Source organism: Corvus moneduloides, chromosome 6 (genome assembly GCF_009650955.1).
Source record: "Corvus moneduloides isolate bCorMon1 chromosome 6, bCorMon1.pri, whole genome shotgun sequence".
Taxonomy (NCBI): domain Eukaryota; kingdom Metazoa; phylum Chordata; class Aves; order Passeriformes; family Corvidae; genus Corvus; species Corvus moneduloides.
Genome location: NC_045481.1, coordinates 36,635,621 through 36,663,119, shown reverse-complemented (window position 1 = coordinate 36,663,119; position 27,499 = coordinate 36,635,621). Strand labels below are relative to the sequence as shown.

General features: G+C 37.4%; 1 protein-coding gene across 2 annotated transcripts in view; it reads left to right on the top strand.

The window, feature by feature from the left end:
- STARD9 (StAR related lipid transfer domain containing 9) overlaps positions 1-27,499 on the top strand; it is a 101,389-nt gene that overhangs the window by 15,088 nt on the left and 58,802 nt on the right. For both annotated transcript variants that reach the window (XM_032111531.1, XM_032111529.1), the window contains exons 3-4: positions 46-162; positions 25,995-26,111. In XM_032111531.1, coding sequence (XP_031967422.1) covers positions 46-162; positions 25,995-26,111 — 234 coding nt within the window. The remainder of the gene's footprint in view (positions 1-45; positions 163-25,994; positions 26,112-27,499) is intronic.

Here is a 27,499-nt window from a genome sequence, read left to right as displayed (position 1 = left end):
CTTCAGAGTGACTTGGTCTTTCTGTCTTTTTCCTTTTATTGTAAGGTTGACAGTAGGCTTGATAGCAGTTGGGACTCAAGAGAAAAAACTGTGGCCTTCAGCTTTGACTATTGCTACTGGTCAGTTGATCCTGAAGATCCAAAGTATGCATCTCAAGAAATGGTGAGTGATGTTTCATGTCCATGTTCCCACCCCATTTTGTCCTTCCGAATCACATCTTTAGGAAGATAATGAGCTGTAGAATACATGAGATCTCCTTTTCTATTCTGCCCCCTCTTTTCATTATTTTGTTTGTAATGCCACAGTACTCAGTCCTTTTGCCTAAAGTAGCTGCAGTGGGAATGCAATACCCTTGTTCGTCAACCAATGCACACTTTCATTAGATATATTAAATTTGGTAGTGATCATTAATGGTGGGGATCTGAGGACTCTATCTTAGAAATGAGAATTTTTTTCAGGAGCAGGTATCAGGATCTAGGGAGGGAGAAAGCTCTGAAAGAAAGTAAGAGTGTTGAGGTGATTCTTCTGAGAGGATCAACAGTGAAGTAATCACATCTTTAATGGAAAGAAAATTTTAATTATACCATATTGTTCAGAGATATTTTCCTTGATAAAGCATCAGAAATCTCTTGTAACTAGTGGAGACTACTCCCATCTTGAGATCCAAGCTTTGGTTGATTGACTAAAAAAGAAGATTGAAGGATTTGGTATTAAAATAGAATGTTATTACAACTCTGTTAATAAACAAGGAGTTATTAAAACTACAAATAAATACAGTGCACAGCAAAGCTATCCAAATGCTTCATTATACATGCATACAATCACATATTTTGGCATTAAAATCAGTTTTTACTGCTGTTTTGTCTTCAGAATTATACAAATTTCATTTTTGTCTGTTTTCAGTACAGCTGTTCTTGAAATTTTGACCTGTATAATTCTGTTGTTTTTCACAGAAATTATCATGTAAGACCAAGTTAGTCCTGTAAAAATTGTATTTCTGGTAGTGATGAGCACAGGATTGTTTTTACTTTTGGGAATCAATATTTGAAAAACTGTCACTTTGGGGAATTACAGAACTGTAGGTGAAATTCTTGGCTGTGCTTCATTTCCTTCCTGGTACAGTAGTGTGGAAGATGCTTTGGGAACTTGGGAAGTGTATTTAGTGTTTAAAAAAGAAAATTGTCTTTCTAAAGTACTTGGCACTAGATAAACTTCCATTTTAGGGATTACAAATAGCAATTCCTTAAATGTTGAACTGTTTGGGTTCCCCCCCCCCCTCTCTTCTCTGCTTCTATTTTCTTGTTTGTTTTGATTGTGTGTTCTTTGTGAGTTTCTCACATAATACAAGTAGAAGTTTGCTTCTTAAAACTGTTGACAATATAGTTGGCTTTCTAGCTGGAATGGTTTAGCAGATGAAATGCTGATAAATCCAGCTTGCCAAGTCAGTTTTAGCTCTACTCTGTGAGAAAAATTATCAGAAGTGCCAAATGGAAAATATAAATATTGGCTACAAAAGTTCAGTTTTTGTTCTTGTTGTTATTAAATACAAGTGTGGCTGAAAAAGAATGTAAAATGCAATGTAAACAGTGCAGCTTCCTTGCTGGGGTTGAGTAGGTATTTCAGATGCTGTGGAGAGCTTTGTGTTATCATGCAATACAGTTTTATCTGATAAAAACAGTGAGGGAGAAACATGAACACCTGGGCCATAGAAAATTGAGAAATGGGCAGTAGTTTCTTTACTCGTGTCTGATGCTGACTGAAAGGACATCCAGGGCTGCACCGTGCAACTGCTGGGTTACTGAGCCTTAGACAGATGTCTTACAGGAGTTAAGAAAAGTTAGAAGATGGACTGGTGTTTGGAAAGGCCTGGAGTCAGGAGTGAATTTCTTCTGCTTTTTGCCTCTCTTTGTGATTGTAGAACCAGTAAAATGTACTTCAAATGTCCTTGAGAAGAGGCTGCTGGAATACTGCAATCTTATTTTGCTTTTGGGCATTTTTCTGCCTTCTTACACTGTGTGAAGGAACTTATTGTACTAATGCCATGTTTGGAATCATTGCTTCAGTGCTGAGCTGACAACAATGATGTTATCAGCAGCCAAAGGAGGTTCAGTAGCTCTGTCATCCTGTAAAAGCTTCCTTTCATGAGCTGACCTTGGATTACTTTTCCCTTGAAGATATCCTGCCAACTGTTATCATATGTGATTGGTGTATTGGTTGAGGATGAAAAGTAGATAAAAGTATCTGTCTTGAGGTTCATTTTTGTATGATGCTGTCTTTTAGTAAACTATTTTTTTTTCCCTGTAGATGGATGTATGAAAATCAAGTCCTAACAGTTTCTTTGGTGAAGGATTCTGTAACTGTGTAACAATGGGAGGGCTGCAAATCCTAGTGTTCAAGTAGGATTTTAAAGATACAAATCTGCTTCTCTGGATACTTCTTACAGTTTCTTCCAGATGTTAGCATTGTACATTTCAGGTTCCTGTCTCTTGCACTGCAGAGATGTGTACACACAATACATTTTATTCCCTTTATATTTGGATCAAATATTTCACAGGCACTTGTAGGAGGCTTAAGCCACACGTGTAAGTACTTTCAAATTTTTGGACGATGAGTTTGGATTTGTTGTTCTGTTTTTAAAGACTGTTCTTTCTCTGCCACCTGTGCTTTACTGTATTTTCCAAAAGGGGAATGCATGTTGCCTACCTTGTATGTTTTGACTAATACATTAAAAAAATAGGGAAAGTATTTTTTCACTTTAACTTGGGAAGAGCAGACCTTGCAATACAGTAAACTGAGGAGGAACTGGACCAATTTAGTAAAATCTGTAGTGTTCATGTGACAGATTATATGCCTTTACTTTTATTTTTTTAATAGCACTGAAACCAGAAGGGCTTTTCCCTTCAAAAGGCTGGACCAAATAGTCAAATATATGAATTAGTTTTAAGAAATGTTATTGTATACATATTTTTTAGGGCTGAATTTAAAAAATAATTCTTGTATCACAATATATATACAAGCTTCCTTGACTGGCATTACAGAAATAATGTAAGCCACCTTCTGAAAAGAGGAAAGTTTGCTAAATTAAAAACAAAGCTGATTTTGACTGCTGGAAGAAGAACCCATCACTGCTGATGTCTGGGAAACAGGCTTCTTAGCAGATGTAACCTGTTGGATAGTGATTGGTTTTGGAAGATGTCTTCAGGAACCCATAGATGGTGTACTGTTATTTATGATTATTCTCATTTGAAACATTTGAGGAACTAGATATGAGCCAGAGTTCTGGTTTCTTTATTTCTCTCCTAACTGTGGTTAAATATGAAGCTATACAGTCTTTCTAATGATCATCCAGTAGTTTATAACCTTCATTTAGAAGTCCAGTATAAGTGATCTGAATTCTTAGATTGCCTTTAGAAGTTGCATAAATTCTTCACAAAATACAAGATTTTTGAAATGGGTCAGCTATACAAGCATTATTTCATTTTCCAAATAAGCTGAATTTTACAATGTGACCTGTGGTTTTTAAGTAGCCACTTTGGACATCCTTGGGCCTGTTGCTTTTGTTCTCTCACTGGGCAGTTGAATACTGTTTGTGTTGATACTGAGCTGAGGCTTTCATCCTCTTTCACAGATGAGTGATTCTACCTTCTCACTTTAAAGACAATTTTTTTTTCCTAAGTGTATTTGTTGATATATAAGCAGAGTAGAGAAATCAAGAAACACTGTAAAGGAAGAGGTATTGGGTAAATCAACCAGACCTATCAGCCACCAAAGGAAGAGGGAAAGGAAACAGACCTGCTAAATCCTTCTAAGTAGGGAGAGATGAACCAGGCACCAGGGTTACAGGGCAGAGAGAAAGAAAGATCAAAAACTCATGTGGGACCAGAGAAACAACAGGTGACAAATAAATATGAATTAAGGAGAGGGACAGAACATTTGATGGGCAGAGTATGAAGTGAAAAAACAAAATTCTAGAATATTACAGGCATTTAAGAGAAAAAGTTCATGCATGGGTTTCTTATCTTAACTCTGCAATTTGTTACATGCATTTTCCATGGCTGTAAAAGAGTGCATGGTTCTCCAAAACACCACTGTCAAGATACAGTTATAGTCTTAATAAAACAGCCCTCCACTCCCAGGAAAACCAAATTCAAGCAAAAAAAAAAAAACCAACAAAAGCCCCACCAAACAAAAAAGTCCAAAAGCACAAAATACTTCAGGTGATGTTCCTTTTCCTGCCATTTTTAAGACAAAGTTTAGATTTCCTCTCTCACAGGTTGCTGCAGAGTTAGTTCAGCCTCACAGAGGGAAAATGCTGATTGTCTGCACCTGGGCCTTACTGCTTGCAAACAATGAAGTAGTTTCACCGTGGCTCCCTGTATTCTTGAACTACGGCTTTTTTGGGAGGTGATTCTGATTTGGTCTAAAACCATCTTTAGTAAAGGGGGGCATTTTGTGTGATTATTGCTTCCTTCCTACTACCTTCCTCCCCAGATGTCTTCAGGAACCTGTGCATAGTTCAGGATTGTTTTCCAAAGACAATGTTGGAAATCCATCACTCTTTGGCCATTATACAACTATGGGACTATCCTTTACTAGAGATTCATGACATATTTCCATTTTGCAGTAAAAATGCTGTGTGATAATGTTATTATAATGTTATTTAGGGTTATAGTTTTTATTCTTACAGGTAGACTCAGGCTTGCTGATTCTTTCTGCTGGTTGAATGTAAAAGTTAATATATAAGTGCTGTGAGACGTTTATAGTTGTCTCAGAAACAAACATCCAAATTTAAACTTACTCAAATTTTTGTCTGGCATAGAACAGCATGTTTCAATCTTTTGAGCTTCCTTTGTAAAACCTAAAATAGCTCTTACTAAATGTTTCCCCAAATCTCTTCTAGCTCTGCTAAGCAAAGGAGAATGTTTAAAAATGTTGCAAAACTGCTCATTTAGATCCTACTGACAAAAAAATCTACTTCAGCTCGATCTAATGCAAGCACAGTTAAGCAAAATGGTTAAGGGTATTTTGCAGCAGAGTATTCTTGAGGAACACAGGAACACATGCAAGCATTAAGTATTCTTGTAGCTGCTACAGCTTCAGTCCTCAGCTTCCCTCCAGCCGTCCTTCCCATCCGGTATTGTGCACACACAGTGACCGCGGTGGGCAGACTGAGCCACAGGATGTGCCAGCAGGTATTTACACTCAGAGTTACCATAGATAGCTGATGTGGAGCAATCTGTTCCTTTTGATAATAGCAGCATGTTCCATGACTAATAGGCTTTGAATGGTAGATACCATGAAACCCGGAAAAGTGTTTAAGTTCCCAACCAGCACTGATTTCAGTGGGATCCAAAACTCCGACTGGGTTTTCTTGAAACACTTTCTGTAGCTTAGTTTTTTGTACGTTAGTGCAGTAGTTAAATGGAGATGATAATGTTTATAAGGGAAATAATAATTTAGACTTTAAAAATTTTTCCTCAGTCTTCCTAAAAAGTTAAATAAATTGTGTTCATATTGGTCAAGGAATTTACATTTCTGGGCTTGACCTGGCAAGCGTTTTATTTTGGTTTGACACAGTATATTGGGCTTATGCAGGTGTGAATTTTCCTTCAGTGTCTCTCTGAATATTATCATTTTCAGTAAGACTGTGACACTCAATGGCCCTTCTCAGATATATTCATTAAAGCCCTTGACCAAAAGGCTGTGGCCAAAGAAAAAGATAACTGTCTTTGGGGTATATCTAAGAAATATAGGAGTGCACAGAGGTTAAATAGCTGAGTGATGACACACTCTTGCATTTTTTTTCCCTGAAGAACTACATTGTCTTTTTTAAGAGAAGTATCTGCCTATCAAAGAAAAGAAAAAGTATTGTTTTCAAGATTTTGTTATGGATTTCCCTGTATGTGGAGGTTGCCCTGTGATGTGTCACATGTGAAGAGTATTATCTTAATAAATCAGGGTGGTGTTACAGTGAGAAAGTAGTAAGGGTATGAAAACAAATCTTATTGCAAATCTAGTCGCTGCTCCTAATTTCTTGGCTTTCTCACCCTGCACCTTCCTATTCTTCAGCACTGGCTTGCTAATGTAAGTGAAAGAGTAACAATGATCCTTTTTTGGTGTACTTCCACTCTGCATTTGAACCATTGGGAGTTTTACAAGATTGTTCAAAAGCAAGACATGTTCAATTAAAAGTTGTTTATTTCTAAACTTTGTATAGCAAGTAACACAGGCTCTCTTTGCCTCTCTGTCCATTCCATATATGTGGCTAGGGAGAGCTCCTTTCTCTTCAAACATATTATCTAATCATTTCCACTATGTCTTTGTTTATAAATATATTAATTGGAAAAAATTATTCTGTATTCTGAAGGCAGAAATGGGGGCCACTGATGGCTCATGTGATAGAATACATATGAGCCCTGTAAAGAGTTTTTTTAATTTCCTATTTGTTTAAAAAGTATCCTAAGTGCTTTCCATCATGTCTGGTTTCCCAGCATAATTGAGTTTTATGCTTCTTCCAGCTAAGAAAAGTAGTTGGGGAAGGGGGCAGACAGGCAGGTTTTTTTAGTTGCTTGTCAGAGTGTGCCTGAAAAGTGAATAAAGAAACAGATGTTTAAGATGCAAGTTTTCCAATATGGCACTGGGGGGGGGGGGGTTGTTTTGGGTTTGTTTTTTTCTTTTTTTCCCAAGGAATTTGTTTATTTGTTTTGCATGTTAACAGAAAAAGCTTAGAAAAGTTACATAACAGTATTGTTTGGAAGGAAAATATTGCAACATACTTTCCAACTCTTCATCAAATTAAGTCATTGTATTCCTTCCTTTTTTTTTTTTTTTTTTTTTTTAAAGTGCGAACATAGTCATGTTCTGAAGAACTTTACCTGAGAGACCTTTCCTCTCTAAGCTGAGTTTGTTACACTTCCATGCCTCTGTGCTTTCCCTGCGAGATTCAAGTTTTAAATTGTCTCGTCAGTTATCAGGACAAAATCAAAATCTGTTATCTGTCATATGAGCCTAATTATAAAAAAAAATATAACACAGTGAAGTGTTAATTTAAATGTCTTGAGAAATTCTTCAGTTTGTTTTCTCTCTCTGTACTTTCCCCCTCCTTGTCTTGTAAAAGAAGGGAGAAAGAGAAGGCAGCAGCAGCTGTGGGTGTAAATGGCATTTTCGCAAGAAATACTTGAAAAGCAGTAAGCATTCCATCCACAAGACTTTTTTTTCTCCAATCCAGAGTCAGACAGAAGTGAAAAGGAGAGTGTGCTATAAGAAAAAGGCTTTTTGTGCCTTTGGATCAGTATATAGCGAATTTTGATGGAGGCAGTAAAGCCACCATGAGTGCATGTTATAGATCTTCTGCCAGCAGCACAGCTGCTGTGTTCAGTTTGTGATGGAATAAGGTCATTCTTTCTGACTATACCAAGACTTCTTTGCTGAAAACTTCTCTGGAAATTATTGTGAATAATTCCAAACTTCAAAGCAGGCTTTGTTGGAAGACAAAAAAGAATCAAGTTGATTTTCAATTTATTGAGGCATTGAATTAATTGATAGAAATAGTTATATAGTTGTATACATTCATAGGCAACTATAATCTAATGCAGCTATGTTTCAAATATGAAGCCTAAACAGGAGTACACAAGAAAGGATTAAGCTGAGGGAAAGCAGTAAACTGTTTAACAAACAATGAAACGAGACATTTTCTGATTGTTCAATCTGCTAATGCTCATGCTCACTGATTGTTTCCCTGCTAGGCACTGACCATTGCTTACTAGATATACGGAGCACATTGTTTATAATAGGCAGTCCGTATAATTCACTAAATAATATTGGAAGGATCTGTAAGTACCTTCAGCAACTTAAAAGAAAAAAAGAATGAAGTTCTTTGAGTTGTCAGATTTTGTCCATGTTTGCAGTGAACCTGCACATTCATGGTCTGAGTTGCTTCTACAAGCCTTGTGATTTTTGCATGTCTCACAAGTGAAAACAAAATCTTGTATAATGATCTGCAAACTTTCTGAAGTCATCTGCAAAATATGCTTATTTGGATGGATGATTTCTTTTTTCCTTTTTAAATTAGCTGTTGTTAAGATGTGAGATACAGATGTTTTTAAGAAAAAGTCTTTTATATAGATCAGCTGTATGTGGATGTTGATTGTTCTTTCTTACTTACAGATGGACATTCACAGTTTAAATTCCTCTATGTAATCACATCACAGTTTTTCCTCCATGTTCAGAAAATAGTGGCATATTTTTCCTTTTTTTAATCTATTGTAAGAACTAGTCCATACTCTTTCTGTTTTGCAAATGGGTTCCCTTATTCATCTGTAAGAATTTCCACAGCATGGCTACTCACAGAAGGGAAGGTCATGTTCATGGTGCTTCCAAGGTTGCAGATTTGTCCAAGGTTAGTCTTTAACTCGAAGTGTTTTTTCTCCAATCTTATCAATGCTATGTGAGTAACTTCAGTTAGACTCATCTTTTGGGAGCTGAAATTACTGAAAAATTAGTCTAAACTTCAGCTAAGTCTCCAAGATCATGTAAGTCTGTGAGTTCTATAGTCACTGGGTAGAGGTATGTTGATAGACTTTTGCTGGGAGTCTGGGCCAGTTTGCAGATTTAATTTTCTGGGTGTGAGGCTTTATTTTCTTTCAGCGGGCAGCTTGCATATGAAAGATTTTGTTGGGTAGGATTACGCTAGCACTGAATAGTGAGATGTGTTTATTGCAACAGCTGTGATCAAGTTCCACACAGCCAGTTTGTTTATCTCTGAAAATGAGCCATGTTTCTGACATGTTGGAGGCATGAGATTGGACTTGCATGCATAAATAGCTGAAGTCTGATAAACCTAAACAATATGCATGTGTCCAGTTTCACTGTTTATGAAAGTGTTTGGTATGAACAGCAATTGTTCCTTTATATTATAGCAAAAAGCAACCTTTCCCTATTTTGTAAGTTTGTGCTCACTTTATTTTTCTTCAATAGTAGCTGACTTTTATATTTTTCTGTTAACTAAGATGATATGCCTCAGGGAGATATGTGTGTGTGGCCTTGAACACAAACTGAATGAATTATCATTTTGGCTGTATCTGAGCACCTGGATGTTGACTCCCTATTCAGCTTTGTTTTTAATCAACAGAAAAGCCTGCCCTTGAGACCTTGTACATGAAAAGCAAAATTAACATCTACGTTCAGTTGTGGCTTTTCTGACAAAGTAGTTTCTGATGGTGGTTCCTCTAGGTTGTGTAAGACAGAGTGAAGGTGAACAATTTTATTCACCTAAATTAATTCAGCCTAGAAGCGCTTACAAGTATCCTCAGAACATCAAAATTCTGAGTGTCAGTTTAGGTTTCCTTACCCTCAGATATACACACCAGTATGGGTAAGTTCTCACTCTTTATAGCTTCAGTGTTACAATGTTAGGACACTCTCATCTGAAGGAGGGGAGATGATGTTCTGTATTTTTAGATTCGCAAATGTATTTTGAGGGATGTCTTACCAGATTACATCACTGTCATGTGAAATAGCTGATTAATAAATTTTGGAGTGGACCGTTTGAATCAATCCTTGCTGGATAGGTCATACTCCTGAGATGCTGAATGGTAATGAATGTTTTTCTCCATTGATTGGAGGGGTTTTTTTGTGTGCCTGTAAGAATTTACTGCTTTCAAATTACACCTAATAGCATTAAAACAGGTCTCAGCTTCTGTTCTGTCGTTATTACAAGCGCTTTCCATTTTCAGCTATCCCTTTCCTATACACACATATGTGAGTTAGAGCGTGTACATGGATTGTATCATCAATAGTTAGTGCTTTTATGGTGTTGTTGGCAGGTTTTCTTGTGAAGAGTCAAGTCTCTCTAAAGAGCATGCGCCTCATCCCATCCCACGTGACAGACCTGCATATAAGACACCAGGTCTGAAAAATTATTCTAATAAACTATTAGGATCCAGATCAGAATGCATTAAAGTGGTCTAATTTTTTTTATGTTTATGGATTTTTATTTTATTATGATTTCATAGATAAAGATGCATAATTAGCCTTCTCTAGTTAGTGTTGGAGAACTGGAGAGAGAAAATGGTAGGGAATTGTTTATTCAATGTAAAGTAGACATACTTTCAGGGAAGCTTATATTTGTCATTTTCACATGTCATTTTGAAGAATTGCCTACATCTCTGGATTTTGTTTCATTTGGAATATGACTTAAAAGAAGAGCCCAAATTGGTGCAAGACTGCTTTATGCTTTTTGGTTTGGTAGCTCAAATTTTCTGAATCCATAAATGTTCTGCAAGTTTTGTCTAGATCTTGATTTTAATAAAAGATCTTTCATGGTACGTTTAAACTGGGCTTCAGTAATTCATCATCCATGAAAGAACCAATTGCTTTGGAGAGGAACAGAACAAAGGGAGGAGACGTGTCTTGTGTTAGGTTTTGCTGAGTGTGTCTTGTAATGATAGCAGAAAGTGAATTTGAGTAACTGCTTGTAGATTTAGGAATGCATAAACACTCTTTTGCTGGAGCATCAATGTGGAAAGCTTTATGGGTAAAATACATGTTGTAATCTTCATTGTGGAAAAATGAGATTTACTGATGGATTTTAAAAGTCAAAAACCTCTGAGCAATGGTTCACAGTCTTTTGAAGCAAGCCCTTTTGGGACAGTCTATGACCAGGACAGTAAAGACCACAATAACCACTTTGCCACATGACCAATGAGTAACCCGAGTCCTAGAAAGAATGATCAAAAGCGTCCTTACATAATGTCCCTGAAAGTTTGGCGTCCCTTCCATGGTGTATCCCTGTCCTTTTGGGACAGGGGAGGTGCATCTCTTAAGTTCCATCTGCAGAATAGAAAAGTGCTCCTTTAGCTGTTGGCATTGTGGTGCACATGTGCTTCACTTGGGCTTTGGACCTGTACCTGCCCGCACACACCATCTCCAGGACCTCCTTGTACAGAGGCAGTGCTGATGGTGATGGGGTAACTAAGATTACCCTGCATCGTGCGTGCCATGCATGAAGTCATCACGCTGGTTTAGTAAGTGATGGTGTTCTAAGGCTATTGTTTTCCCCAGTCTCTTATTTTGGTGCTCTTAGTTGCATTCTGTTTCTTAATGACTGAAAGTAATGGCCAGTGTAGTTCCTGAGTGACGAATGTATTTCTTATTGAGGTGTGTTGTAACCTGTTAACTAACGGAACACAAGTTCTGCTTTGAAATGTATGACTCTCTGGATTCACTGATTACCTAAGCAAGGTCTGAAACCTACTTGCTTTTGCCTTTTTTATGGTTTTCCTTTTGGTTTTTTATTAGAAGGAAGAACATTTCTCATAGCTGTTTTGAGGTAGGAGAAAAGATTGACTCATGCTAAAGATTTAGAGAGAGAGTTGATAGGAATTTAACATTAAAGTGGTGATGGTTTTTTCATATTCCAGCACATTCCAATTCCAATTGAATGAAATGGTTTGGTGGAGCTAGTTAGCATTTTAAAGTCAAAAATAATCTCATTTGTATAATGATTGGGAAATGTTCTAGTCCACAATTTGAGGCTGTTACTTGTTCCTTTTTTATTTTTTTTTTGACAGCTAACACTGCTTTATCTCTTAGTTCTTTTTAATGTGTCTTATAACTCTAAACCAAGAAACTGAATTTTCAACTCATATTCAGAAAATTAGCAACTGTATTGATTTTTATGAGTGGAGAATGAGATCATTTAAAGCCTGGGCTCAGGTAGATTTTTATATTTTTAACTTAAATTTAGCAGAAACTCAAAAGAACTGTCAATGCCTTGAAGATACATTTAGTCTGAAAACAAAGATTTTGGAGGATTGCAAAAACTTGCTTCCAGCTATTCATGTCCTCCTTTACATAATTTCTGTGCATTTGACTCTGCTTGGTACCTCACAATGCTTTTATTGTCTCACTTCCTACTGCATATCATTTGCATAAATTTGTTGCTTCTTACAATATATGGAATGTAATCTTTTTCTATTCCATTTATTATGAATGCAAGAGGCTTTCTGCAACTGAATTTCATTGGCATGTTGGGTTGAAAGAGGAAGCGAAAGAGATTGGAAGTTCATCTTTATTAGAAGGTCATCTTTTGCTCCTCATTTTAATAACCAAGAGTTGATAGTTGATTTCTCTCCCCCCCCCAGCAAACTGAAGCTGTATCTGTACAAGTCCTACTTCATGACAGGGAATATTCCATGAGCACTGCAGCTAAGCTGTTAGTGCTAAACTGTAAAGAGTGGTTCCTGGTGCTGTTTGGCCTGGGATAGCTGGTACTTCTTCTTGTAATGATTTATAGGCAGGGACCAAGAGCATTCCTGACTGGGTTTTCATGTGGCCACCGTGCTTTGGAGGCTGAGAGTACGTGGTAGTCTGAACATGGGCTGTTCTGTGCCATGTGGGCTGGGCATGTTTAAATTGCTGGTGATGGGAACTGGCTGAAGAGTTGTTACCAGTAGGTGGGTTAGGGGTGGAGAGTTAATTACAGGGGCTGAAGTTTGTTGCATGCAGTTTGGCACCTTTGTTTTCATTGCTATGCTTCATACTGAGTATCAAGAACAATTTTTTTTTTTTTTTAAATATGTGGTCCGCAAGATAACTAGCAGCATGCACACTGTAATGTTCTTCTGGGGCTGATACAGTTGGGAAAGAATCTGTAGCTTTCTTGCAGTCAGACTCTGCTTAACAGGTTAATTTCTAAAAATGAGGAAAAATGATTCAGGTAGAGAAATTATTTGATAACAGAAATAGAGGAAACAATGATACATCTAGAATAATATTGTAGAAGTATGCTTTTAAAAATCCTTTTCAAGTCAGGCTTTGATTTTTTCAAAGTGATCAAGGGACTAATAAAAAAAAGAAGCGTTAGAAGTGAAATGTTTTAAATTGTACAGTTCACTGTGCTCCTTTGACCTGTTTGGGCAGCTTTGATCAAAGCAAGCAGCCCTTTTTAAAAAATTTGGAGATACTGTGCCCTTCTTTTGCTTTGAGAGCAGTGTATTACAGATCTTGAATGTAAGAAACACCCAATGCTTCTGTGAAGTCATTACACTGAAAGGAGAGAAGTCTGCACTGAATTCCCAGGGAGATGGATGATCATCTTAAACAGCGCAGCTGTCTGGAAATCACCTATCAACTTCAACATGGGGTCATTATTCAATACTCTTTTGAAAAAGAAGCAATATTCTCTAGGAACTGAATTTCTAGCTGAGGCAACTGTTCTCTACCTAAAAGAGAAGACAGTGCAAGTAGAAATATAGATAATAGGTTGTCATATTCGAGAACATTCTGAGGTTTTATGTGAACCTGTCTTTTTCTGAATCAGTTAATCATAATAAGACACTTGTATTGAAAAAGAGGTAAGAGACGTATTTAAAAATCTATTGATTTAACATATGCTCAATACAATAAACTTATGTTGGGATAGAACTGACAATTAAGTTGCAATTATAAGTGACAAAATTTGTACCTCATTATAGACTATTGTACCAACAAGTTGAAAAGTATATGCAGAAGGGTGGCTAGTTACTTAAACCCTGCAAATGCATTAATGTCCTGCATTTCAATCCTTTGTAAATACATTTTCTGAACCACTAGTGCTCTGCCTCTGCCCATTGCTTGCTCATTTCTTGCCCATTTTAGTGTGCTGCATAGCATAAAATCTTAATTTGTAAAGGAATAAAATTTAATGCATCTTCAAGAGCTTTCAATGCTGAAGAAATGTCTTCATTCTGTCTCATTTTTCTGTATCACAACCTCTTCATGTGTTTTACTAGTTAGAGGGAAAAAAATGACAGTTTTCCTAGACAATCAAATGTGTTCCTCTGAATATTTTTACAGCTTTTTTTTTTTTTTTTACCCCAGAAAACATCATGTCTGAAAGGGAAACTCCAGTATTTTCTTCACAGGCAATGCCTTGCCATAATATTATTAATTTTTTTTTTTGACAGCTTGCCAAAGGGTCTTTGTTCATCTTGGTAATATCAGTGATTTAGTTTATTACTGGGCTTGTAATGACACAGAAGTATGTGACCTTAATTGGGACATGGAGATTTCCTTGGTTCTGGTGCCTGGGGCTTTTTTACTGATTTTTTTAGAAGATCTCCATGTTTAAATTTCTGAAAATGTATGCTGTTCTCTTTTGCTCTATGGGAGTATTGGGATAGTTGAGGTCTTCTGTATTTTACAAATACTTTTTACAGATGATGTGAATCATCTTGCTTTTTGCTTTATGCTTAGTTAAAGTATAGTATGAACTATTGTACCATCTTCATTGTATGCCTTGTCCAGTTTTTGGTGTGGTATGAAGTGAGTGGGGAAGAGAAGAACAGTGTAAAGCAGTAGTTCTGTCCAGCCTAAGTAATTTTTGCCCCTAGGAGAGCCAAAATAAAGGAAGCTGATAATGTGCAGCTTTCTTTTAATGTAGCATTTCTAGTTAGGTGAGCTGTGGCTGTGCATTGCAGCTTTGGCTGTTAATATGCAGCCCCCAGTCCCTGTAAGCTGGAAGTGAGCAGAGCCCAGTGACCTTGCAAAAGAGCAGAAATAACAATTTACCGAACTGCTAGCCCTGTCAAACTTCACTCTTAATATATTGTTGAGAGTAGGATGCCAAAACCTCTCTCTATGAACTCAATAGTCACCTTAAATTACCTCCTGTTGTTTGGAGTCTCCTGGAAACTGCTAAAACCATACAAATTTAGAAAGGACGTTTTTTCCAGAGGATCTCCAAACCATTTTTTATGTTATTTGTTTTTAAAGTTGTGGGACACACCATGGAAAACATTCTCTTTTTTTTTTACATTCAAAGAAACCAAACATAAATCTTTAACCTTGAAAGAATTTTTGAAGAGCTAAATCACAGTCAAAAAACTTGCATTTGGGTGATTCTTAATCTTCTCAATGTACATCGAAGTTATATCTGAATGCATGTAAGTGTGAAGATTTTTTCTTCACATCTTTTTTGTGGACATCAGCTACACTTTTAGTTCAAGCCAGTCAGGTAAATGTTTCAAGAGACAGGCATAAAATTAGTCCCACTGCTGTAAAGGAGTTTACTCAGTGGAAATGTCACTGTTCCCTGCTACTTGCAGAATGGGTGGAATAGATGACGTTTAAAGGTCCTTTTAATTCCAAGATAGTCTATTCCAAGAATCATTAGGGTTGGAAAAGACCTCTAAAATCATTGAGTCCAACTGTTAATGTACACCACCTCGTTCATCACTAAGCCATGTCCCCAGATGCTACATCCACACATCTTTTGAACACTTCCAGGGATGGTGACTCCACTACTTCCCTGAGCAACCTTTTCAGTGAAGAACCTTTTTCTAATATCCAATCCAAGCCTTCCCTGGCACATCTTGAGGCTGTTTCTTCTCATCCTGTCCCTTGTTACCTGGGAGAAGAGACTGATCCACACCTCACCACACCCTCCTTTCAGGTAGTTGTTCAGACAGGTAAGATTTCCCCTCAGCCTCCTTTTTTCCAGGCTAAACAACTTCAGCTTTCTCAGCCACTGATCATAAGACACATACTCCAGACTGTTCACCAGCTCCATTGCCCTTCTCTAGACCCACTCCAGCATCTCAGGGTTCTTGTAGTGAGGGGCCCAAAACTGCACACAGGGTTCAAGGTGTGACCCCACCAGTGCCAAGTACAGGGGATGGTCACTGCCCCGGTCCTGCTGACCACATTATTGCTGATGCAGGCCAGCTGCCATTGGCCATTTTGGCCACCTGGGCACATGCTGGCTCATGTTCAGCTGCTGTCAACCAGCACCCCCATGTCCTTTTCTGCTGGGTAGCTTTCCAGCCACTCTTCCCAAGCTTGTAGTGCTGCATGGGTTGGTTGTATAGGACCCAGCACTTCACCTTGTTGAAGTCACTTCATGCTGTTGACCTTGGTCCATCAATCCAGCCTGTCCGGATCCCTCTGCAGAGCCTTCCTGTCCTCCAGCAGATCAACAGTCCCACCCAGCTTAGTGTAATGTGTGAACTGGCTGAGGCTTCACTCAGTCCCTTCGTCCAAGTCATTGAAGATACTAAGCAGGACTGGCCCCAGTACTGGGCCCTGGAAAACACCACTGGTGACCAGCTGGATGTAACTCCATTGACTGCCACTCTCTGGGCCTGGCCATCCTGCCGGTTTTCTACCCAATGTATGGGGCACCCATAAATCCTGCAAATATTCTAAAAACTGTCCCTGTCAGAAGGCATGTGCTTTTATGTCTTTATTTTCAGTAAGCAAGCAACTGAAATAAAAATCCCTCTGATGATTAAAACAGGTACAGTCCTAAGTCTTGTTTCCTGAAACTAGCAGGAATTTTTTTTTTCTTTCTGTGAAACACAAAAGTAGAAGCACCTACTGTGTATTACTAATAAGCATCCTTTAAACCCTCTCATGTCTCCAAATAGGGAGGCATAATTTCTTTTAAATAAGAAACTTTTGCAGTAAAGTGCCAATACTTCCAGTTTGTGCAGTAATATCATAAATATGGTTGTTTATAGATGACAAGAATTGCCTTATTAACAAAACATACTGCTAAAACTTGGTTAATATCCCAATTTATAAACAAAATATGTGTCTAGATTGTAGTCTAGAATCAGGTTACAGGTTCGTTCCAATAAGTCTCATCATTGCCATTGTAAAAAACTGAAATTTGAGGTACAGTTCAGACCGAGCACTAGCGAGTTCCATGAGCACTTGTGAAGTTCCCCCAGATTAAATTCTGCCAAATACAGGAAATTTACCTTTAGAAGCATGATGTGAAGCATATTGGGTTTGAGTACCATAGAAATTCAGTCGTTGCTGATAGTTTTACAAATGGAATATGACTTGTAGAATTTCTGCTGGCATTTTAAAAGAATTATTGAGATATATAACTATTTTCAATGTCTTGTCATTGCTTTTGTTTAATTTTTACTTTCTTTTGGTATCCTGTATGAAGGTGAAAAACTGAGCTTATTGCTAGGGAAGTATATTTTATAGGCTTAAGAATTGTTTTCCAGTGTTGAAATTTTAAGAGCCGGTGATCTAATAGCAAAAATATCAACTTGAGCTAGATGACACGTGAAAAGAGAACGCCCATTTCCAGCTGAAGGGGAAAAATAGCAGAAATCTGTCTTGATAGTGTCATTGTGCTGTCATTGTGTATTGTCTGAGTATTGCAAACAATTGTTAGCCCTTACTGAACTACTAAAAAATTTAAATCACTACTTTTTCCTTCTACCTCCTTGTAATAAAGTCAAGGAACAACCTTTTTTCCATCTCCATCAGTTATTTTCAGTGACACAGATGAGAATTGATATTTATACCTGCTGTCTTGTACAAAAAAAATTAGTAATTTTATGTTGTTTTTCTTTACTTTCCTTTCACATGGAAACACAGACATCCGCTAATGACCTGGGATCTTAGCCAAGAGCTAGCAATGGTGGGAGAAAATGCAGGATATTTATAACTTCATTATAATCCATTATTTATTCCCTGCTCTCTTCATTGCAAGAGAGATATCATTGAGTATTAAAAAAAAAAACAAAGAAAACCAAACACTTAACAACTCTCACAGTATTTATTTTGCTCATTTTAAGAGGATATCAGTAAAACTGCTCTGCCTTTTTATTACTTTTTTTCAGTAGTCATTCAGGCACAGATAACTATGGTGTCACAATATTTAAAGTGACAATGTGCATTATTTTTCTGGCAGGAAGTAATATCTGGGGCAGGGGAATGGGATGTCTAAAACATCTGGCCCAGGTGGAGTAAGGCACTGTGATTGCAGAGAATATTGTGTTGCTTCTTCTAGCTGTGACATTAACCTTTGCTAGACCTTTAGAAAAGCTGAAGATTTTAGCTTCCCCCATGGTTCCATTATTGAATGGTCTGGCCCAGAACTCACTCAGGAAAAGTTTTCCTTCATGGGGTATTGCTGGCACTGGCCTAAATCATAGTGTTATTCTTCTGCTGTTGAAGATGCACAGCACAGAAATTAAATCTGTACCTCTGACATCCAACCCAGCAAACAGGATGGAGCAGCACTCAAACCCGCAGCCCCAGGTTCTTGGGACAGAGAAATGAAACCACTTAGTTGCTCCTCTGCTCATTAAGTGGTTTGTAGATAGTGTTGCAAGTTGTGTGTAGCTAGCTATTTGCTTCTGATCTTCTCCTTTCTTTCCCTAAGGATGCTTACTGAAGTTTTTATCTAGCTTTAAAGACCCCAAAACCACAAAATGCTATGTGTTAATCCTAAAGTATTAATTAACAAAGCCAAAAATTGTCATGTGTTTTTCAGTGTAGAAAGCTTTATTATGACAAATATATCTGGACTGAGCTAAATCAATATTGATGTAGTGTCAAATGCTGTGGGGTTTGGATTATATGGCTGTTACATAAAAACCGCTCTTCTGTAAATCAGTGGTAACACAATAGGAATCCCTGTTGGAAAGGAAAAGAGATAAGAGGGGTATGTGGTTTTGTACAGGTAGATGAAAATACATGAGTGATGTTTACAGTAGAATACCAGCAATTTTACAAGAAAGAAAAGAGAAAAAGAAGTAGAGAGTGGAGTTGTGCCTTTGGTGATGAAGCAGTTTAGAACTTTTAAAAGTTCAGGTTCTATCAGAACATTTATAAATTAGACTGGTGTGGTAAGCACAGATTTTTTCCTTTTTCAAAATGAGAGATTTTTTTAATGAGTGCATAAGGTGTATTTTCATGATTGTATAATTCAGCGATAAAATGGCAGGAATGTAAAGCGACCACTCAGCCTAATCAGAATCCAATATTCTCCCTCCTGCTGCCCCCAGAAGAACAATAGGTTTGTCACATATTCTCTGTGACTTTTTCTAGTATTTTTATGGTTTCTCCTAAATACCTTAATCAAGCATGAACTTTTATGCTGTTAAATTTAGTGTGTGTGTGTATGTACATTACCACACAGAGCAGACAGTTCTTCCACTGGAAGAAATCACAGCTGATAAGATGAACAAAGAAATCGTTGTCTCCCACAGGGAGAATTAAAGCACAGAGGGATTTAAGGACACACAGGAAGTCTGTTGGCAGAGCCAAGAACAGAACTGTCTCTTGAGTTCTGGTGCAAAGGCCTCTGCCACGGGCCAAGCTTCTTGAGCTGGAGAGACGCCGTCCCTTTCACTGCCCTGCTTCCGGTTGGACTGGGAAAAAGAAACTGAAAAGGCAGGATAGAGAGAAGGAAAAGAAATAATCCTGGTTGTGAAGCTGTGGCCTCTTGTTAAGAGAGAAAAAACGGTCCCAAACTAACCAACCGATGCCTTCCCCCCTTCCGCTTTATCCCATTCAAACCAAGAAGTAATGTTGCTGAAGTAATCCAAATGTCACAGTAGAGGGTTCTGTGCAACTGAGCAGCATAATGTGCCTCCCTTTGCTTGTGCTTTCTCTGGCCATGTACAGAAAACCCTTCGGCTGACATTTGTTTAATATTCGTTAAGAGAAAACACGTGCAGGAAAAGCTTTGCATTATTGGAACACCCCTCTAGATTTGTTTTTGCATATTCCTTCCTTGCATTCTCTTTCAGCCTTTTTATTTAAATTAGTCTTGAGGGGTTTGTAAAGGTTATGGGATGAAGGCTTTCATTATTTTGGCAGGAATTTCTTAGTTCTGCATAATTCTATTTCATTAAGTATTTTTTTCACCTTAAATCTGTCTTGGATGCTACATTTGAGATGTAGCAGCAATTTAATTAAACACAATTTAGTTGTAACCCAAACAACAACAGCTCGAGGTGGGTGGAACTCTGGAAGGAAAACACACCAAATATGAGATGCAGCATATGTGTAGTTCATAGTGGAGACTGTGGCAGACACATAGGTACTGCAGCACTGAGCCTCTTCAGTTACTCAGACTGCCCTGACCTATTGGCTGAGAGTGATTTTGTTTGTATAGTAAATAGCAGCACCTTTTTTATACTAAGTTCATTTTGTAGCTGCATCTGCTGCAGTTGTCTTGGTACTCTGGAGCTTTCTATTGATATTCTGGAGCTTTCTATTTACTGATGAGGAAGTTTTCTGTTTTGTTTGCATGGCAAATCTTTAATGGAAGTCAGGCCACTGAGTTTTTACAACATTTATAAAGTCATTTGTTGGTTCTATGTTGAAAAGTAGCTGTTCGCTGTGTGTCTTGCTTCAGTTTCATCTTTTCCACTTTCATTAAACTGCGGTATTTTAAAGGCTGTTTTTAGACTGTGCTGTGCAAGAAAATAACTGTCTTTTGATTTTGGTCCTGGTTATTAGCTGTGGGAATTTACCTTAGTATTCTAACTTTAGCTTAATGTTTTACAGTAGAACTGAATTGCTTCTAGTGAGTTGTCAATGTTGATGCTTGTGGACTATGCCTGTAACAAGTAGCAATTTTATTTATTCAAAACTCCTTTCTTTATTCCTGAGGTTTTTTGCCTTTACCAAATAAACTCTGTTGAAATTTCTGAGGTTCCTAAGCTTGGTTTAGTTTCCTAGTATTACTGTTATACATTGACCACTTCAGACACTGGCAAAAAAGAAAATAGGTACTGTACAAATAAGAATGATAAACTATTCTATTCTCTTGTTGTTCCTAAAAGTTGTATCTTCCTCCTTCTGCTTTCTCCTCCCTTTCCCTCTGCTTCAGTCAGAGTTGGTCCTTGTTTGTTCATTGTTCTAAAAGCAAAATGCAAGTATTATTTTCCAGAAATTACTTAGGGAAAAAAAGCCCCAAGTGCCAGAAAATGCTTATTTATTAATATTGATCCTTTACATTTGCAAACTTGGCATTACATGCTGTCCCTGGAAGTTTACTGGACTTTTTTTTTTCAGGTGACTCTGAGACTTGGCTTGAGAGACTTGCAAAAACATTCAGTTTCCCAAATTATTAAGCCCCAAGGCATAACAAACAATTTGCTGTCATTTAAAACAATTGGTTTTTCTTTCTTCTTGCAATACAGGTTCTGATTAGATTAAGAAAGGAAAGTTTTATGCTCAGGAAATTTATATTGCTGAACCTTCATTTCTAACAGAATGACCCATTATCTTCAAAATTAAAGCATTTATTAGTCTAAGAGGGACACAATCAGAGAATAAAGAGAGCCCATTCCACTTAAAATGTAAAATATGTGTTTGTTGTCATCAGCAGTCCTAGTTGTGCATCTGTTCAGTGCATAGTAATTCAAAGAAAAGTCAAAGGTACTGATACTAACTGAGCCTCATGTTATAAAGTCAGTAGCATTAGTTTGAATCTCATGCATTAGAGAAGAGTTTAATTATCTCCAACCTTTTGGAGGAACAAAAGAAAATCTGACAGTCAACACACTTGTGTCTGTGTGTGTGTCACGGAGAGATTATAGATTCAAGGGATTATCCACAGGCCATTGGTTTTATAATAACTGAGAAGTCAAAGAATATAAAAGAAAGAAAGTCTTCATGATATGCACAGGCAATTGGGAGAAATAGAATATGCTAAAACTTTTGTTTCAAAAACAAATAGGCGTTTTTAAAAAGAAGAATTTGAAAACAAAAGGCTTCACGCTTTTTAACATCCAAGCAAAAATTTCAGTGTAAACTAAAGTCCCAAATCATTACTGTTTGTAAAAAAACCCTGAAAATTCTTTCACTTATGGTAAGTAACTGGATATGCTCCATGCCATATTTTACTTCCTAGCAGTAGAACAAAATATATTCCAGAACAAAATATAGTCATCTGTCTGCTAATGCATATTTATACACAGACATGCAGGTCTAATGTGATAAAATGTGATATAATCTCAGCCTAATAAATAAGGTATTTTTCAGTATCTTGAAAATTCATTATTTAAGAAAGATGTAAAAAACCCACTATAGATTTTGACTTTTAATCTAGCAAAGGAGAGCTGAGAGAAGATTTCTGATGGTGCTATCCAAATGGGAAAGGATCAGAACAGATTACTGCTCGCCTCTTATAAATCTCCTGGTAGTGAAAAAGATCGTTATGCTTATTACCCACTAACCTAACTACAAAATATGTTTCCAATTTTTAAAACAGAAGAGTTTTATTATTTTAGTATTGTGAAACTCACTTTTTAAAGGTTCATGCAATGGGGGGAAGAAATGTCTTCTGTCACTTGGTTATCACTGTTTCTTTGGACAGGTGGTATCCTTCTCTGAAATCTCCTCAACTCCTCCAATTTTTTTATCTTTTGGTAAGACAAGGTGCATTTCCAATTAATATTCTTGATATATCATTTTTTAAATGGTCTATGTAAAAAGGTTAAAATTCTCAAGCTCTCTTGAAAAAGCAACCCAAAATCATATCTCAGTTTGTTCTGTTTTATCAAATTTTGTTTTCTTTTGAATTGAGTAATAAATCCTGATTTTCTTGTCAGGGTAACCTGATACTAACTGCAATTTCTTGGTGTGGATTTACTTTGTGTTCCATGCTGACTTCAGTTTATACTTCATGATTTTTGATTTTGAAACAAGTTTGAGAGGTTATTTGCACAGTGGCACGTTCATTTAACCTGTAATACATCTTATTTCAAAGAAAATAAATAGTCAGTCTTTCTGGTCTTCAGTTCTAAATAGTATTAACTCGATGGTGATGATTGGACAGTTTTCTTAATGCTCTCTCATAACTTTTTCCACTATTAGCACCGTTGACAAGTAATAAATTGTAGAATATTTCACAGATCACCATGGGATATGGGCCACATACAGCTGGGCAAGTGCAGGGAAAGGACACGGCAAAGCTAGTTGGGGCTTTGTTGAAAGACTCATTCTTGCATGGAGCAAAGTGAACAGTGCCAATCACGCAGAGCAGCCATGCAGGGAAGACATCGTTGTCTCAGCCAAGTGGTGTGTTCCCTGCAGGATGCCGTATCCAGCCCATGTTCTTTGAAAAACCTCATCTTCCTGAAGTTTCATTTCAAATGTGAGACTTGGAAGAATCCCAGAAGAATCTTCTTTTCCCTGCCATCCGCACCTCATGATCAACAAAATCTGTGATTTAATCTGTTATATCATGAAATATGTTAGTACATATGCCCGAAATGATTAATTAGAGGTCTTTTTGTATAATCTGCAACTGTTATTGCTGATGGGTATTTGGACTAATGCCTCTGATATTAGAAAAAGCTTTGATTTCAATTACTCTCCTTCATTTTTAAACAAGTAATAAATTCATTGCAGTGCTTCACTTCTCCATTTTTTCTGCAGTACACTAAAACAGAGACTTTTATGACTAAATTGAGACTATATTCAATTAATTGTAATTTATCCTCACAAAAGGAGAAAGAGTAATTTACCAGAAAGAACAAAAACAAAGCAGTACAAATCAGCTTTTAATAGCAGTTCAGTAAATAATTTTTTGAAATGCTGATGCATTACCATCCTAGGGTTATGTCACTGTTTTCAGAGTATCCAGTTTTGCTTGTATTGTATGTCTTCTCTCAAGGCCTAATCCAAAAAGGTCTGATTTGAAACATATTTGAATTAAAATGTCTGAATAGCCATGTGTATTTAATACAGAGTAAATGTAACAGCTTTAACTGAGACTTTGAAGTTAGAGGCTCTTCTTTCAGAGAGTCCAAGGTACTCTTGGAGAGAGGGCATGCCCAATAATTTGCACAGTTGGGTTAAATTGCCATAGGTGTTCTAAAATCACAAGGAGTTTTATGAACACTGGTGAGAACATCCCACGATTTTCTACTAATGGATAGCATTATTCCTAATTTATCTATAGGAAGATTGAACCATGAAAATGTTAAATGAGTTGCACAATGTCATACAAAAGTTTCAACAACAAAGCTAGAAGTAAAATGCTGTTCTAAAATACCAGCTTCAGTGTCCAGATGACATTGATTAGTGTTGCTATCCTGAAAGCTTGCCCTGTGTGAAGATTTCGTTTTATTATATTTAGCTCAGTTACTAACTCTGAAAGATCTGTGAACCTTCAGAAAGGAGGACAGCTCTTAATGAGGAGACTATCACAGAATCTAGATAATTCTCAAGGCTGCATTTATCCCATGTGAAGTATGGGTTTCTGAATTGATATGGAGGCATCCAGCTGGTTTCAGTACAATGAGCCATGCAAAATTCCTGAATTTATTCAATGTTGATATTCTGAAATGGGCACAGTATTGCCTTGCTCCCCTTACTTTAAGATAATTAATCCTGTAATTTCTTAGTCCTTTATACTGCTTGACTCCAGTCCTGTCAATCTTCAGATCTAGTTCTTGCCATCTTGAATTTAGGTCAGATTCATTCCTCCTGCCCCTCATGTTTGCAGCTACTGATTGCATTGAGGTGCTCACACAGGAGGAACTTTCTCCTTTCAGCTTAAGTGTCCTGTCTTAGAGATGTCCTGCAAGTTTTGCATGCTAGCCAGGTAGGGAAGAGATCCTAGTGGTGCTTCTACTGAGGGAAAGTTCAGTGTTCACGGGAGAATTCACATGAGAATAACTTTGCCTGGACCCTGAGCCCTTTTAACCTCTGTGCAGGGTTTCTACTTGCCTGATAGGCCAGCTTGCTGCTCACAAGCAAATGTGTGTGTGCTCAGAAGCACCCCTGCCCCTGAATTCCTTGACTGTCAGCTTGAACTCTGCTCTCAGTTAATATTCCATACCTTAATACTCCTCACCTTAAACATTCCTTGATGAGTTTTACACAGCCCTGCAGACCCCACTCAAATATCCCAAGTTCTCCTGTTTCATTTTTCCCCCAGCTTGTTGGCTATGAAGCTCCACTTCAGTTTTTTAATGGCCTCCAGTAATGACTGGAGAGTTTGTCTCTATCTTTTTTTTAATCCCTTGTCTATTACATTTGAATCCCTGTGTTTTATTCATGGCTGTCTTTGTATGCTTTGAATGGAAAAGTTTCTTGAGCTGATAATCCTAGTGAAGCAGATGCTCTGACATGTCACATACCCTTACAAATACAGACAGGGTAGCTATGAATTTTTGTTTGTTTGTTTTTTTACTATTGGTTTTTGTATCATTTTTAGTACATTTATCTGTCCATTGGAGAAGCAATTGACCTGGCAGTGGATGAGATTTCTCAGCAGTGAAACACTGAAATCCTGTGCATCTGTCCCTATATACTAGCCAGCTTTCTGTGTTAACAGCAAAAGCATTAATGCTTGTACCATCTCTTTTGCAAGGCCAAAGTATGCAGAGGGGTTGGCAGCCTGCCCACTGGAACCTTTTGATCCACAATACACTTCCTGGCAAACATTACTAGGTGTCCTTTCAGCTGGTCTGGGGCAAGGCTTTGATGTCCTGAAAACGTGGTCTCAATGTGGGTCACCTGTGGATCCAAACAAAACGGAGCAGGGAAAGTAGAAGGAATGACTCTTCAGATCTTGCTGTATGGGTAGTTTGGTGGTGTTGGCCCAACTTTAGGAGCCACAGTAGGACCAGTGCAAGCTTTGGAAGTCCTGAGAGGCTGATACTCATTGGTGGTAACAGGTCCTGGCCCTGTAATACCATGAGCAGAAAAAGGCATGTCCCTGTGTGTTTGGTGTGAAGAGAAGATAAAGCATGAAGCCTTTAGTGGTGTCACTTACTGACCACGTGGGTCAGATAGAAATACTGCTTGAGTGAAACCTGCATGCAGGTTAGACTTTGCAGTGCTTCTGACCTGTATTTTCAATGCCAAACTAATGTCATTGCATTAAAGAGCCTTGATCATGCCTTTCTGTCAAATTTATGATGAGAACTGTAAAACCTTGGGGTAGGGAAGATCCTCAAGAATTCACATAGTCTGAATATGAAACAAGAGATAGCAGGCAGGGAAGCATTTAGACACTACTGCTCCTTGTCAGCACTATGCTTGGCATACCAGTGTCTTAAGGAAGCTCTAACAATGAATGCTGAGCACTTAACGTTGAGTCTGAGAAATTGGGAAGACAAATGTGAAGATCCTTGTTCCCATGGAGTTATTAAAGGAGCAAGATCTGCAAGTAATGCAGTGTGTTTACAGGGAGACATATTGTTCATGGACTGTTTTATTTCTCTTGGTCTTTTCAGGTGTTCCAGGACCTTGGCACTTCTGTGTTGTCTGGTGCATTTAAAGGATACAACATCTGCCTCTTTGCATATGGACAGACAGGTTCAGGAAAAACATACACAATGATGGGAACACCTGTGAGTTACACCATTCATTTTAAACTTAGGGTTGAGGGCAGGATATCTAGCAAAAACATCGCTTTATTTTTAAACTGTGGTGTGATGCTTGTTGAGCAGAATGCTTGTACATGTTTTGCTTGGTATTTAAATGTATAAAATGAGAGCTTGTACATTTAGATGAAAAACAGAGTATCAGGTAAAAATACTAGAAAGCGTGGTGTAATTTAAATATTTATTATTAGGTAATCTTCTTCTTGCTACGTATGAATCTTATCACAAAGTTAGAGGACAAAAAAAAAAATCAATACGCTGGAATAGTTCTGGGTTTTAGAAACTGTAGCTCAAGATAATACAAAGTGCTCATTCCTATGGGGTATTTCGGCAGTCTTAACTATGCTGAAATTAAGTTATTTTCACAAATAAAACTGGATACAATTCACAATAATAGTTTTGTAACAGGCTTGATTATTTGCTTAGAATATTTGACCTGTGGAAAGTAATACTTCCAGTTTTGACGTGCATTTGCATGGAGTTTACAGAAGCTGTTACATTTTAAGATTGTCTACCAGCCATCACCTAAAGTGCATTTTAGTCTTGCTACTCAGATTGATGGAGTAAGTTGATGATTTCCGGTGTTTTGCTGCAACACAAGGCAATTCGATTTTTATCCATGAATATTCTTAGCTGTTGGTGAAACATGCTGCTAAAAAAGAAAAAAAAACCCAAAATAGTTTGCTTAAGTGGACCAGTATTTTCTACATCCATGGGATTCAATTTTTAAGGTGAAATAAGGACAAAATGTGTTTAAACCCCAAAGATAAGAGGCCTGTTCTAACATAGTTTGTTCTTTTGACAGGAGTTTGGATTTTTAAAATTTTATTTTCTCAATATACATCAACAATATTTAGTAGGATTTAGTTACATTATTACCAGACTGTCTATTAATTTTATGTGAAATCAAGCTTTATGCCATGAAAGCCTGAAGAATTGTTAAAATTTGGGTTAATAGATGGCAAACTAGGATATTTGTATTACCCTATTTTGAAAATATCTTAGCAATTCAGAATGGCCACGACTTGAAGTTATCGTTATTTTCAAGGAAATTTCTGGATATTGTGTTTCTAAGTGATTTCTTGCTTAAAAAATAATTTCTTTCTCCAGTGCAATACTGCTTTGTTCTGATCTTTAATAACACATATTCACTGTGATACAGTGTTCCAGTGTTTGGTATAAACTGAACTTTTCTCCATGGTGGTCCACTTGATGAACCTGGATTTTCTTCTCTTAACTCCATTTCAAGGGTGCCTTCTAAAAAAAGCCTTTCATGCTATTCAGCAAGCAGAATCCACCTAAGCCCTGGTGTCTTTCCCAGGGTGTGTTGGCACTGCAGTCACTGAAGTGTTAGC